This window comes from Manacus candei, unplaced genomic scaffold, assembly GCF_025592945.1.
Source record: "Manacus candei isolate 608988 ecotype Guabito, Panama unplaced genomic scaffold, ASM2559294v1 h1tg000014l, whole genome shotgun sequence".
Lineage (NCBI taxonomy): Eukaryota > Metazoa > Chordata > Aves > Passeriformes > Pipridae > Manacus > Manacus candei.
Window position 1 is genome coordinate 71,816,315 of NW_026138062.1, and position 15,923 is coordinate 71,832,237.

Genomic DNA, 15,923 nt, shown 5'->3' on the forward strand with positions numbered 1-15,923 from the left:
TTTGGGGGATTTTTTCTAATTCCCAGTTGATCTTAGTTTTACTGACCAACAAATGTTATTATTTGTAGTGTAATGTACGTGAAATCCTGACTCAGCAGAAAATGCTGGGAATTTTGTCATCAGCATCAGCGGGACCACAACTTTGTTTTTGGAGTGATTGGCAATGTGGGAGGCAAGTGCTGGGAAGGAAGTGGAGTTAGCAGCTTGAGAAAGTCTGTAACACCATGAAAACTGAATTATTTCATCTTCAAATGGAGGCTGGCTGTTGACTCTACAGAAAGCACTTTTAGCTGTGTCTGCCCTGAGGACTAAAATGTTCACTATTAGGGCAGCCACAAATCTATTTCAAAACCAATTTGTAATAAATTTGCAAATTAGGAAGGCAGATGCATTATTTGGCAACAAATTTCATTCATGCCTCTTAGCATTTGTGACCAGGTGTCTCGGTGTCTTACTAGACTGCTTGGTGTTCCCAGAGCAGTGATGAGGGTGGAAGAAATTCTGACACTCTTTGGATGAAGAGTTATAACTCATTTGAATAATTATGTTATTATAAGTATAATAAATTTCATAACTCTCCTGAACGCAGGAGTTATCAGACGTTTGAAGGGGATAGAATCATAGAATCATTAAGGTTGGAAAAGACCTCCAAGGTGAGTTAGTCCAATCTCTGACCAATAACCATTCTGTCACCTAGACCATGGCACTGAGTACCACAGCCAGTAGTTTCTTGAACACCTCCAGGAATGGTGACTCCACCACTTCCCTGGGCAGCCCCTTCCAATGTTTAACAGCCCTTCCAGTGAAGACATTGTTCATCCTGTGGACTGGGTACCTGCAGAGGAAACACATTCTCTAATATTCTATACTGAATGTGCAGAAGGCTTTTCAGATCATAGTTGATTTGCATATATTAAAGCTCCTTTAATAAATTGGTATGAATTGGTTGCATATGCATGTGATATAAATAAAACCTAACTGGATGTTATAAGAAATAAATCAGCCAGTGATTTTAATGCATGTATTCTTGGTAAAATTGTCTTGGAAAGCTATAAATAGATATTGCTTATTACTTTCACTTGCATTTATTTTTGCTTTAAATGGAAAATGAAACTATTATTAACAGACTTTAAAATCACTTGGAGGGTGTTTACTGAGATAATTTTGAGGAAAAGAATGCATATACTTCTGAAAATATTTTTTAATGGTGTCTTAGGGTTGGGACAAGTAAATAAATTATGAGTACAAATGACTAAAGATTTTTCTTTCATGTCTTCAAGAAAAATTAGGTACAGGGTTTACAAGCACTTGTCCAAGTGCTATGAGTCACTTTTTAGTGGGAAAAGCCATATAGAAGAGGAAAAAAAATAATAAAAATCAGAGTAGCCGTTTTGATAAATATCGAAGTAAAGGAAACATAATAGAAAAATAAATAACCATCTTACAGACATGTCATTATCTTCTTTTACTCCTTTCCAAATATGTCAAAATCAGCAAAAATACTGCTGTAGTTTCAGTAACATCTTCTTTGAAGTAGGTCTTGCTTGTTTTGTTTTACTTTTCCAGTAACGGAAGAGCTTTTGTTCTGTAAGGATTTTTGGAAGCTTCACTTGCTGCCAGTAAATACAGCACCAATAGGATAGGAGATCAGTCCATAAAGTGTTTGGGGAATATATACATAATATAATGGAGGTGCCACTGGCTCTTATTCCCCTTCCCCCTCTTGGGAGAAAACAGATATGTGTGCTTCAGAATCCTTCCCTTGACGAAATGAGGTGGACAATGATGATAGGGCTGGCAGCATGGCTGCCTCTTTGATAGACCAAGCATTTGGAGCTTTTATAGAAATATTGGTAACACCCAGTATTCCCACCATCTGGCACTTCTTGCTCACTCCTGTGAGGTGCTTTGGAGGTGAGTGAGATGTGCTTCCTAAGAAGTTCAGTGTGATGGAATTCAGAATATTGAGACTTGGCAGATTCCTTTATTATATAAGTGGTGAACAAAAGCAGTAAGGAGAGAGCAGTACAGCTGCTGATTTCTTGTACTCTACAGAGTTGTAACTTTTGCCTGCACAAGCAGAGATTCATAGTGTACCTTACAATATATGTTTAGGTTTATTTTTAATCTTTCAAGTGGTCGGAGCAGTTGGACTAACTTTGCAATAGAAACATCAGAATACCTGCAAACTAGATAGTTGGAAGGATTAATGAAAAAAATCATTCTGCTAAGTTAAATTTCATCTTAACCTCAGTATAACTAGCTTCTCCTTTCAAGCAAAGAAGTTATTTATTTCCAGCACACATTTTACAATGCAGGATACAATTTCATGCCTAGAGATCCAAATAAGAACACAGACCAAACAAATAAATCTCCTCAGACAGAGAATAGATTTCAAAGTCCCTTTCAAAATACATTGTGAGATTTCCATGCCTGCAAATAATAGACCTTCGGTTTTGTTAAAAACTTGTAGTGAATGGAATGAAATTTCTGTATAATAAATCTTAATTGGAATTCTGAGAGCTGTTACGTAGCCAACACAAAGGATCTTTTGGGCCACCAACAAACTAGGCATCTGAACAATATAAAATTATAATCCACTGAATGTTTATTTGTTTTTATATTGTGAATTAGAGTGTGCAAGTCTTGACAGTTTGTAGCCAAACTAGACCAGTGTGTAGGGACACTACTGTAGCCTGTTCAGTAGCTGGATGTGCACTTAGAGTAATGCGAAAACACAAAGTGTTAAAAGGAGAATCACTGATGTATCTCAAAACCAGCACTGAAAACACCAAGTAGAGGATGACAAATCTTGACTCTGCTTGTGTTCCATTCATTGGAAGGCCTCTTTAAATTAAAGGTACAGGTAAGACTTGATGTCTTAACTCTATATTCTCCATGAACTGTTGGGTCCCAAGTTATGATAAAACACTGATAAGTCTTCTGAAGTTGGCTTATTATGGCCCATGTATTGATGACATACCTTGGATTCCATGGGCTTGGATTCTCTAGGCATATCCTATGAAATTTGTTTGCTCTGTGCAAAGATTTATGGATTGTGAACTCCACCAGCTCTATCACAAGAGGGTCCCATACGTGAAGAAGGCAATTGTCCGCTTGTGCATTGGAGTGAGTTTACCATGTGTGTGTAAAACAGACTGTCTCCTCTGTCAGACTCTGTCTCCTTTTGCAGTCTTCCTAATTAGTAGATCTTGGTCAAAACCATGAGGAGTACTGTGGGCTCTAAACTGACAAAACTGTGTGATGTTCTTGCACAAGGTTTGCCTGAGTGTTGAATGACACATTGGTAGGGATGACACAGCAGGAATGCAGGTTTCATAAATTTGGGTGGAATTTGTCTGTAATTTAAATTACAGACAGCTCTTGTCTCTTGTGAGAATGTTCTTTTGAGGAATTATTTTAATTCTTTCATTCACTAATCTTTGTTCCTTCATTTACTGTTTCATTCTATTGTGTGTGTGTGTGTTTCAAAATGCCTTTCAATTCAAGCAGCTCTTGGGTGAGTGGAAATCTGATGTCACTTATTAGTGTTATTTGTAAGCTAGAAGTGATCTCCTAATTTGAGGAATTTCAATTATCATCATGCCTCGTATTGATTAGGTTTTGTTATTTTAGGGCAACTGGCCACCTTTGCAAACCATAATAGGACTGTTGAGACTCAGCCACTGATGAAATGGCACAAACCTTTTTCTTCTATACATGAGATAGAAACCTTACAGTTTTGAGGGTAAAAATGTAATCTGCAAGATACAATTTTAAAAATGAAAGAGTGAGGTTTATATTTATGGCTGGATTGTTGGATCAAGTGGTGGCCTTTCACCTCTAAGGCAACAGCTTAAATTAATCCTTAGATGCTAAGTTAATTGAGATAAATGGTTTTACCTCTGTCCCTGGTGTAAAGTAGTCCATATTACAAAATTGCCATACATCTGTTTGTGCAAACTTGGTATAATTGGCATTCTCTTAGGAATGAATTGACATCGAAACTGGACTATTTCTTATTGCTTAGGAAAGTGTTCCATCTAGGTCAGGGTAAATGTCATTGTCGGGGCTGTGAAGGAAATCTGCTCCTGCCTCTTTTAATAATCCATAGCTCACAGATTTGTCAAAACTGTTTTAAGTGCTATAGCTATTCTTTTAAATAAAATAAGCCCCTTTTGGAGTAGAGAGAGTAAATCAGTATGAGACTGGGCCTTATTTTCTTACATCTGGTTGGAATTCGGATGCTTAGAGATGTTAAAATTACCTAACTTACCACTTGCTCATGACAGACTTCCAGGATCCTCTTTTGAACTTCATGAAAGAGGGATGTGTGGAGAGAAATATAACTTAATGTAGACTACATTATATTTACTAAGGACTAGGTTGAATTTGAGTGAAGGAAAGCATCTGGCTTTCCTTCCCCATTTTCCTTGGAGGATCTGTAGGAATTGCAATTCATTCTCTCTTCTATTATTGTGAGGGTTTATCAAATTTCTTTTTATATGAAGAACTTGAAAAGTACTTTACATAGTAATCTTTTGTTCATTTTTATAACATATAAAGACTTACAATTATAAAGGAATCAGAAAAACTACCTCGTGTCCATAGCAGGATTTTATATAAGGAGTTAGCATAGATGTCTTAAATCAGTAAATTTTGGGCTACGTGTTAGGTCAAATTTAAATATAATTTTCAAAGAATGCACCTTCTGTTTCAGTAACAGGTGTCTGGGTGAACAGGAGGGGACGAGAGACAATTGGGAAGAAAAAAACCTTTTCCCCCATTTTCATAATCCTCAAAAAAACATGGAATGAACTGTCTTATCATTATATTCATGCTAGTTAGTTACTGTGATTTCTAAAGATAGTAGATGGATAGAAATCTGTGATAAAATTCCTTAGATGGGCAGCTTTAATAAAACAGGCATCTCATGTGGTCTTTTGCTGTGTCATGTGCAGAACTTACTGGCAGGAATGGGAGATATGAGCTGTTGTAAGCCTTAAGTAGCTAAAAGGGATTAACTTTGCACAGAGGATTTACTAATGAAGACATTGCACTTAGACACACAGAAGGAAAGGAAAGTGAATTGTTGATCCAGAAATTATCCACTTGTCCTAAATGTGGTTGGTTTTTTTTTTTTCATTCTACTTGCAAATTCAGTCTATTGTATAAATGTAATTGGATCTTATTCTCATATGGTGTTTTCATGCTTTTGTAGTAGTTTCATAATAACTGGCAGTCAGTAAGATACCAGTATATAACTTGTTTTCAAAAAGATGATGCAGGTGATTCTAATCTTCTCTGGGATTTGTTGGGGGGGAAAAAGGACTTTTTTTTTTTAATTGAATACTCTTACTTTGCATCTGCTCTGTAAACAACTCTTAGCTTTTTAGCTGGAGGCCAGGTGAGCATGATCAAGGCTTAAAAAGGGAACAAATCAAAGCCCAAGTGAGAAAAAGATTCTCTACTGAACTGCAGGAAGGCATGGTGACAACTGGTTTCGTGGTCAGTCTGTCTCTGAATACTGACTTTTGGGTAATTATTAACTGTGAAGGGCAGGAGGAGCTGCACATGGCTGGGTAACCCCTTTCATCACATTTTGGTTTTTTCTTGGAAGATTCATAGTCTTGTTAGAACACATTAACTTTGTAGGCTGAGATTAAGCAGGTACCAAAAAGTTAAGAAATGTGCCTGTTGCCTTGGATTCCTTCCCTCGCTTTCTTATCATATCAGCTGCAGCTTCTGTAGTGAAATGGGTGTCCTTGATCTATATTTCATATGCATCTTTACTGCAGAGGGTTGAAGCAGATTTTAAGATATTTTAGACTTACTCACTCTTTGTGCTTTTTAAAATATTCTGTTTGCTACTTGTTTTACTCTATGTTTATACATGTGCACATCCACGTATATAATTGAAGTTATTAAATGAGGTGTTGTAATATAGGTATTCTATTCTACTTTTAGGAAAAAATAGAAGTGCTATTTGTAGCTGTTTTTATCAGATCCAATATAACAGTGAGCAGTCATTTAAGAAGTAGGTTTCAAATAAGGAACAGCTATTGCTCTGGCAACCAGAGTATGTTCTCTAGAACTGTGTAAGCTCCTAAGGACTAGTAAGTGTGTGTGTCATTCAAAAAGAAGTTTATCCAGGCTTTCCAGTATATAATAAAACTTTGCTCTCACAAATTATTAATGCTGGTCTTATGCACTTTTTAATATACATTGTATGTGCTTTCTTTTATAAATTATTACTATAGATTATTTGTTTTGGAGATTATCCCTGTTCCTTAGCTCAGTGCAAGTTCTCAGACATTACTATATATGATTAATTTTTGTAAAAACATCACTAAGGTGTGGCTGGGTCACAGCAAGCTATCCCCTTGTTTATCTACCATGAGACAGTGTATTTTGAAAAGAGAAAAAATGGGGCAAGCACTTTGAGTCGTTCCCAGCCTCTAAGTGTTTGTGCCTTGTTGACTTCCTGAGGTGCTGTCTTTGTGGTTAACTTCTCCTGTGAATTTAGCCTGTTGTTTGGTTTTGGTGTTTTTTAGCCCAGTGCTTATTTGCTCTTTGCTTTTTGAGGTTTTTCTTAGTAGAAGTAACGGAATCATTCCAGCAAACCATTTCCTGCAGTATTAGCTGGTATCTCTCCACAGATCAGTTCTCTGGCCCAGTGTTATTAAAAAGTACTGACAGAACTAAAGAAATCACTAGAGATGTGGTTTTTTTCTTACTACATTCAAATGAAGGAATATTAAATAACAAATGTAAGCTTGGCACCTGTTGAGCAGGGCACCCAAACAGGCTTAAAAGTGCTCTCAGTCCTGAAGTTTATTGCACCACCACAGTGATTTTCTCTAAAAAGGCAGTGATATGATCATTTGAGGTAGTTGCATTGATATTGATGTTAACCTTTAGCATAGCTGATAAGCTGACTTTCTTTTGGCAGGCATCACTAATAGGAGGCTCTGTGCTGTCCTGAATAATTTTCCTCACAATTAGCAGCATTGATCGTGGAGGTGTAGCAGCAGCTGAAGCTCCTTGAGGCAATCAGTGAGGGAGACTCACACTTGAACCAGGAGTCAGTTGTTCTCAGTTGGCCATTATAGCAGTCCCTTTTTTCTAGTCCTTGTTTGTTGATTCTTAAAAGCAGTTTATTCCTCATGCTTAGATATATTTCTCACACTTCCAAGGCAAGCAGTGAAAGGCAAGGCTCACCAAAGCTGTTCTGTGTAAGATCATCTCTATTTGGTAAGTCATTCTGGATGTGAAGATAACCTGTAAATTATTTTTGTATAGAGACACAATGTCCTGATATCTCAAATATAATAAAAACTATGGTGGGATTATTTTTGTTTGGGGGTAGAGTGAGGGAAAGGTCAAAATAATTTCCAGTCAAAAAGCTGCCTTTATCCAATTTTCAATTAATATTGATTAATACTAATGAAGTGGGCTCCAGGAGAGGCTTTACATACCTCTTCTGCCTACTTAAAGAAATGGGTCATTTTTATGGAAGTTAGAAAAATTTCCCTGTGCTTTTTAGTGCAGACATCTCACCTACTGAACACACTTTAAAGCAAAAGATTGATACTGGTGTGGGGGAATAGACTGGAGAGAAGAGAGTACCATGTGAGAGACCATCTTGTGTTAAATGCACATCTTCATATGACTCTTGGTTTGAGTCTTTCTTCATTACCTTTGTTATCTAGTGTAGGAATTGGTGACGGTTCATTTTTACAAAAATCCACTCTTGAATTTTGGTGAAAAACATAATCTTTCTTACAGCCATTTGAACTTGTATCTGGCTTTCTGTTGGCTCAAATTATTTTCTTCATTGTGCTATTAAGAAGGGATTCATCAGGTGGGCATTGCTGTTCTTAAACTTCCATGGGGTGTGGTAGAACAATATGGAAGATTTAAAAGAAGGGATAAGAACAGATCAAAAGTGCACAGGTGGGCTACAGTCACCGAGTGCCTGGGAGACTGTGCCAGCACTTGCCCTCCAGCTCTCCTCCTCTGTTATGAGGAGAGCTGGAGGAAGCAGTGATGAGGACAGCAGTCTTTCAGTGCATAGCATTTGCTGGGCCTTATTTGTCTTTAAGGGGTCATCTCAGATGACAGCAGACTCTATTTGTTGGTTTTTAATCAACTTGTTTAATGTCAAGGATGCTTGAAATGTAATTGGATGACCATTTTTTTGTTTGTTTGTTTGAGAAACAGCAGGCAGGCAGCAAAGCAACATTTGACTTTTCTGATAAAGGTGACAGGAACACAATGTGTAGTCCTGTAAGTAAATATAAATCACAGAGTCCCTGTAAATACTCCATTATTGATGGTGCTGTTGGTCTTTCTAGTGGCTCCTACATTCTGAGATGTGGTGGGAGGCACTGCAGTTGTGTTCACAACACACAGCAAAGGCCTTGTCTGAAGTTAAGCCTCCTCTGACAAAGTGTGGGAAGCATCTTAGATTGCTAGTTTTTAACCAAGCTACAATGTAAAGTGAAGTGATGCTGTTTGGTTATCCACTCCTATTGAACTCAGTTGTGAAACTTAAAATTGGTTCTAGTATAAGAAAAGAGCAATTATTTCCAGAGTAACCGTATCAGTAAATAAAATAACTGATGATACTGTCAGTGTCTTGCTTATTCTATGTGATAAAAATTGTTATGTTATTCTATAGATTTTGGGAATTACAGGCATATAACACATAGATCCTGACTGAATGCTAACTTGATTTGGGGTATAAACCCTGCTCTGAGAAATCGTGGACCTTAATTTTTGAATCAGCCTGCATGTCTTTATCGATATTCTCAATATTCTTCCAGACTTACCACGTAATTATTACTTTAAAGCAAATAAACTGTTTGCTTTTGGCATCTTAGGAAACAACGTCTTGCTTATCCAGTGATGGAATTGTGTGTCCATGTATGTGTATGTGCATATATAATGTGAAAAATAAAGATCATGAATCGATATAGACATTAAATGGGCTTTAGCATCTCCAAAGTTATAAATTGGTTAAGGTATTGTAGTATTAAAACTTGGTACTCTGGGAATTTCCATGTGATACATGCAGAATTAGTTTGAAATTATGAAACAGTTTGTGACTGAAGTAACATCAGAAAAATAAGCTTGGCAAAGTGAAATTGCCCCTCAGTGACCCTGGAAACATGGAGCTTCCAGGCATTCTGGGAGGACAGAGGGTAAAACTCCAACAGAGCACATCAAGAGCTTGCAGGTAAATGTTGGCTCTGAGTATGCAGTGGCATAGCAGGAGGATGGTGACATGGGTCACACATTATTGTAAGCCATCTGTGCACGCAGGGGACAGGTCAGGAAGACACCTCAGTAGGCTGACAATACTATTTGTTACACGGGATTTTTGTCAGGGGATCTCAACATGTTTCACAAAGGAGTTGTGCCAACATCTGTGTTTTAAAAACAGAAAAACTGAGGTAAAGGGTTTAAAAGTGAAATATCTGCCACCTATTGCAGTGATGGTAGAGTCTGGAGCTGAACTCATATCTCCTGTGTTCAGGAGCACACGTGGGTGCTGGACTGGCATCTGTACCCCCAAAATGAATTTGGCTTGGAAAGAATTTATTAGCATGGAATCCAAGCAAATAAATGTGTTGTCATCCACAGGGAAAAGAAAGGGAAGACTGAAATAATGGAGAATGCTGTTGTGTAGCTCCCACTGTGTTTAGCTGTCCTAATATATGATATCCTGTCTCAAAGTGACAGAACTTTTTGTTCCTCTGATCCATAGGGTAACAAATCTGCGTGTATGGGGCTATATAACAAATATCAACATCTGGTTTTATCCTAATTCAACATTCTTTCTGTGAGGAAGTGTCCAGCTTACCTGAACACAAGTAAGATTAATTGAAAACAGTTACCTGATGCCAGTTTAAGTTTGAAAATACTTCCTGGGGAGAACTTGAAAGGAAAATAATATCTGTGATGTTCAAGGAAGTTATAGTTTCCAGAACAGCAGAAAAATGAAGATCCGGTTCCTGTCGCTCCTGTTCCTGCTTGCTTTGTTTGTTTTTTTTTTTGTTAGGGGAAGAATCACATGTTCAATTTTAGGGCACAGTTTAGCTTGTTTTATTATATTTTAATGTAGCCTTTGAAAATCACCAGTTACCAGCTTTGCTTCCAAAGAGCACATTCTTCAGAGTGTGATAATACTCCTTCCTTTAGGGAAGCAGCAAGAAGAAGAAGCAAAGACTACATATGTGTGAACTTAGTCCAGATGAAAATGATTTTGGTAAAGATAATCTTAAATGGAGAATTTTACACTAAAATAGGCAAGAAAATTATGATTTGGGCTTTCAGATCTGAACCTGGTGAAGTTACACAGTTACCAATACAAAGGGACCTCAGGAAGTTCGTAATATGGTTAAGAAGGAAAATGGGTTGTAATCCAGAAATAATCAATTATCAAACATATGCATCAAGAGATAAGATTGCCAGAGTCCTCTAAGAGGCATTTTTGTACTCACATTTAGTACAGTGTCCCCTGCACGTGTTTAAGATACCTGTGTCTAGAGAGCCACTGAGGATACACAACATAAGGGATGAGTGGTGTGGCTTAGCAGAGCATTTTTGGGAATGACAAGGCATTACATCAGCTTTGCAAGAGAACAGAGTGAAGCTGAAACTGCACTGGAATGTAAATTTTGTGCCAGCTTTCTGCAGATGGGGGCATTTAGCTTTTTAACTTGCAGTTCTAGGTCTCATGATTTAAAACCATGTCAGCAAAGTGGAGACAACTCAAAGGTGATGACAGGAGATTAGTGAGAACTTGGAAGAAGTTTTATGAGCAACTGAAAGGGGAGGTATGGCAGAGGAGATAAAAAAAGAATCAGGAGAGCTGTTGTGAATGTTTTTTCCCTCATCTTTTACACGTTTCTTCCTCTTCCCAGTCAAAATACTTTAGATGAGACTTATAATTTTAAAAAATGTCTGTAGCTTACAAAAATCACGTAGCATTGCAGCCAATTTTATTCAACCTTGAAAATAAAATTGGAAGTAACATAGTAAGGCATGGAAATGTGTCTGTAATTGTTAAAATGGGGAGCTGTAATGATGACAAGTCTTTGGGAAGTGTAACAGAATGTGGCTCAACTGGATGTGATGCACTGGCATTATGCATGTGACATTGTATTCAGTGTGGAACCCTCTTTCTGGTACAAGAATGGGAAGTACCTGCCTTTAAAGTAATTTAAAAGTTGATTGAATAAAGCTGGAGATCACTCTGCAGCTAAAAGGTGCTTAATAGATAGTAAAACATTCGGACTTCCATAATCATCCTCAATTGTTTATGTGCAGACAAATCCACTGTATCTTCAAACATTATTTTAGGACTGGTCTTTCAGGCATTTAATACTGAGAACAATGTTGTGTTGTAATGTGGTGATTGTGGACTCTGAGGAAGATGGAGATGATGAAAAGGCCATGAAGAAACAGGAAGAAGTTTGCAAAGCATTGGCCTGGTTTGTCCTGATTATTTTGAGAGAGAAGGAAGGGAGTGGGTTTATTTTGTTTGGTTTTTTTCCTCTCCTCTCTCCATGCTCCAATAAGAGTAGATGAATTCCTAACCATGAAGGCCCATCTGTAGCTACACAAATAAAACACGAAGTACAGACTTTGATAAAGCGTTTTGAGGTGTAACCTGGTCACCTGCAGCTGTTCTGGAGGGAACTCTTTGGCCCATGTGCAGCTTCCTACAACTGCAGCAGGCTGGTGGTTTCCCACTCTCTTTAAGCATGATAATGAAGTAGATGATGGATGTAGGGTTTAATGTAGCAGTACAAGTTTTAGAGGGCTAAAATTTGGAAATTAGCTCTGTATGATGTACTAATGAATGTGCCACTCACTATGGGGAAAATCAGCATTTGTATATAATTTGTTTTATAACTGTAGTGGAAAAGTCAAATCTAGTAGCTCATAATGTATGGAAGAAGAAGTTTGGAGGAGGGCAAAGAAAGGGAAGAGTTGGGGGGAAATACTTTAGGAATCAATTTTATTAAAAAATTGCAAGCGGTTATAAAACAACTGCATTAAGACATTTTTATATTACTGGTACACAATGACTTGTATTTTTATTTTATAAGAATAATGATAAAGCCTACATGTTGTACTTATTTCAGTTTTTTACACCTTTTCTTAATGCTAGGTAACTACAGTGATGATTTTTTTTTTTTAACAATAATTTGTGTGATACAAGAGATGGCTTGCAATTAACACCAATGTGAGACAATTCAAGATAATAGTGCACAGTGGCATTGCAACACTGAAAAACTGAGATGAAAATACTTAGGTGATGCCCTTCCAAGAGAGACCATTTTCCCCCACAGAACTGAAATCTAATTAAACAGATTTCTTTACTCCACATGAATAATAATAAAAAAAAATAGTAATTAAAAAAAAATGTTCAGAACACCCATGCAGGCATGGGAGGACCGAGGGAGCTGCATGGTTAATGTGAAGTAGAAGTAAAGGAGTCTTTCATTATTCATGGGTTAATGACAGTTAAGAGCAAGCTGCAGTGTTTTGATAAATGAGAGATGTAAAATGCTGGTGTGAAGCAGTCAAAGTAGAAGACAAGACTCAACCAAGCTCCTCAATGAAAATGCTAATTCCACATGATAAATCCTTTCTTTTTTTTTTTTTTCTGTCAACATGAATATTAAGTAACTTCCCTTCCAGGGTCACTGGGAAGTTGTAACTGTTTTACTTCAGGTTCCCCTACCCTGAAACACAGAGCCTGACCTTAGCTCTCAGAATGACCCTTATTTTTTGTTTCTGCCCCTTTGAACTATGGCTCTTATTCCTCTCGTTCTGGAGGGGGAAGGCAAATGTTGGGACAAGCAGTCAGTGGCAATTACTGATGCACCAGGAATAGGTTTTTGTCAACTGCTTTGTAAGTGCCAAAGAGGCTCAGCTTGGGAAGGGCTCCCTATTGCTGGTGTGAACCTGGGCTCACCTTCTTTTAATTAAGGCATTACCTTAAGCTGGTTTTCTCTGTCATTTCACAGGAGTGGCTATGAGTCTTGCATTTGTCACATTTGTGTGATTTACAATGAATACTTAGTCTTGAAAGCTTATCTTTAGAGGCCTGGTACTCTATATCATATATGATAAGTATTGTACTGCCCAGTGTGATGCAACCACTTCCATGTGGAAGTTCTCTCTCTGTTCCATTTCAGCTTTCTCTATATGCTAATGCAGGCTTAAAGGTAAGAGACACAATATGTTAGTTGTCATGTACACAGAGGCTTGTTAATCACTTTGATTTAAAAGCTGAATTTCATTTTTATGGTGTTTGTGTTTTTTACCCAAAGATTTGTCATTGAAAGACTTGGTGATGTTTGGATGACAGTTTTTTTTGCCTTTTCATGGGAAACAAGGCTAGTAAAGCATTAAAAATAGAGATTGAAGGCTTTCAAGGTAGGGCATACTCCCTTTACCTTTGTAAGGAAAAGAAATAAGCCCTGGTTTCACAACTCAGTCCTTGATGTAGTTCTTCATGGTGTGCTGAGTAAATCTGTAGCATAAAGATATTATTAAATCAATACAGGCATGGCTATTATAAAAACTGATTTAAAAGATGGCTGTGCCCTGTGGATGCATTCCAGATAATAACTTGACCCTCTCTTTCCTCTGTACTGTCCCTCAGTGACCTCTGCCACCTGCATACACTTTTGTTGCATTCCTCTCAGCTCTTAATCGTGCATTAGCACCAACTGTTTCTTTGCTGTAGAGGAGGCAGCAGATGTGGCACTGAGGCTTCATGGGATTTTTTGACTCCTGTTAATGGTTAGACACACTGCCCCTCTTCTTTGCTTGTGAACATCTACAGTATCTCCATATTGAGCCGGCTTAGAGCGTCTGCTCTGGAGCGTGGAAGTCTCTCAGGGTATGGCACAGCTCACCAGTGCCTGGGGTCTGTTCTGTTTACTGTAAGCCACAAACTGTTTAAAAATATGATAAATTTCACTCAGCAGAAGTTACATATTCTTATTTTAGTTTTCAGAGAAATCATATGCACCTGAGCTCTGGAAATAAGTGTCAGTTTGCATTGTTTGAGTAATCTCAAAGAGAATAAAAATTTCTGCTCGTACCTCACCCTCTGTAGAGTGGATTTGATCCCCCTGACACAGGCCATGTAAAATGAGGTGTCTAATCCAAGGCTGTCAGTTAGTTCCCTTTTGTAGATGTGGGAGAGGCTTGTGCTAATGGTTCCTCCTATTCCTACTGACCTTAAAGCTGTGTTAGGATGGTACGAGTCTCTGGAGCGGAATTCCTTCTACAATTACTATCAAACAGATCCACCATACATAGGTTAAACAGCTGAACTTAAGACCTCATTCTGGAGGAAGAGGTTGTTGAGAAAAGAATGTTCAAGAGAAGGAAAAAAAACCCCCAAACCCCCTTGTACCAAATCTTGAATCCTGTTAGAAATAAACTCAATCTTGTGCTTAGTTATTTACTGATAGTGCAAGTCCAGGTTTATTTACTGATAGTGCAAGTCCATTTTTTTTTTTAAAAAACCTATTGTTTTGTTCAGTCAAGAGTTTACAGAAGCCTCTTATTATGAAATTGAATTTTGTTTTTTAAAATCTGAATGGAAGTTTTACAGTTTTACAGAAAAGCGACACTATTTACTTCCTGCGAGCAAACTGACTCAAGAATTATATTAGAGTGCAAAAATTAGTTTCAATATTTTTTTAAGCGTTCTCATAGTGCTATATATTCTGACCTCTGCTAGGTTTCTAGTTACTATTATATCGCTTGAAATACGTCTTTCAAGTAAATGATGTTCCTGTTGATCTGTTTGTAAGAGCACACAGTGTGTGTGGCACCCATAGCAGGGTATGGAGTGTTTTGTTTAGGAACTGCTAAAGAGTGTGAGAAAGTGTTTCTGGCCAGTAAGAGGAGGTTGGACACCTCTGCTTGAGTGTTTCAATTCAGCCAGAATGGAAGGACCAGAGGTCTCCCGTTTGCTGTTTGAAATGGGGACAGGGAGGCTCTAATGTGTCAATTTATTTTACTGGAACTGCTGTGAGGTAAATTTTTGTGGTTACTCAGCAGTTTTCTACAGAGAGAATCACGGAATCCTAGAATGGGTTGGGTTGGAAGGGACCTTAAAGAGCATCTCGTTCCAACCCCCCTGTCATGGGCAGGGACATTTTCCACTAAACCATGTTCCTCAGAGCCCCATCCAGTCTGGTTCTGAACACTTCCAGGGATAAGGCATCCAAAACTTCTCTGGGCAACAGGGATTAAGAAAAAATAAATATTCCATAAATAGGCTCAGAGAAAGCTTTTATTATTTTGATATATGTGGCCATGTGTTTTAGCTAGAATTTGCATTTGGCTTTGGACTTTCAAATGCTTACTTGTTTTTTTATATACACAATATTTTTGCAAAGGAAAGAGAACTCTGCTTAATGTTTTCAGCTACAATTGGATTTAGTTTATGAACAAAGCTGTATGTATCTATGTGTCTGCATTACATATATATAAATATATTTGTCTGTGTGCAAATACAGTGATAAGTTTAATAAAATTTCCTCAAATTATAAGTCTTCAATGTATGGAGGGTTCTCTTATGCCATTCACGTTTGCCTTTTCCCCAAATGTGATTTGCTCTATGGGTGAAAATCCATTAAATTCATTTTAATTTCAAAATCTAAATAATAATACACAGGCGCTACACTGTAGTTGTGCTTAGCTGATGAGTAAAAGTGTAATGCCCTTGTTGAAGATACCAACTCAGAGTAGTGCTCTTGCATTACTTTTCAGAAATAAAAATTATTTTTTTCTTTACATATTCCTTGCATAGTTCTCACTGCTGCTAATCCCTCATTTCAAATCCAATTGATAAAACTGTTAAATACTTTAAATCTCTC

General features: G+C 37.5%; 1 protein-coding gene across 13 annotated transcripts in view; it reads left to right on the forward strand.

Annotated features, from left to right (window-relative positions):
* The window catches only part of ROBO2 (roundabout guidance receptor 2), a 941,272-nt gene that overhangs the window by 457,215 nt on the left and 468,134 nt on the right, over positions 1-15,923 (forward strand). Inside the window, exon 1 of one of the 13 annotated variants that reach the window (XM_051779572.1) lies at positions 7,860-7,956. The exons of the other annotated variants lie outside the window; for them this stretch is intronic. Within the exon in view, the coding sequence (XP_051635532.1) occupies positions 7,911-7,956 (46 nt within the window). The 5' untranslated portion in view covers positions 7,860-7,910. Of the gene's footprint in view, positions 1-7,859; positions 7,957-15,923 lie in introns of those variants that run through there. 13 annotated transcript variants of the gene reach the window in all.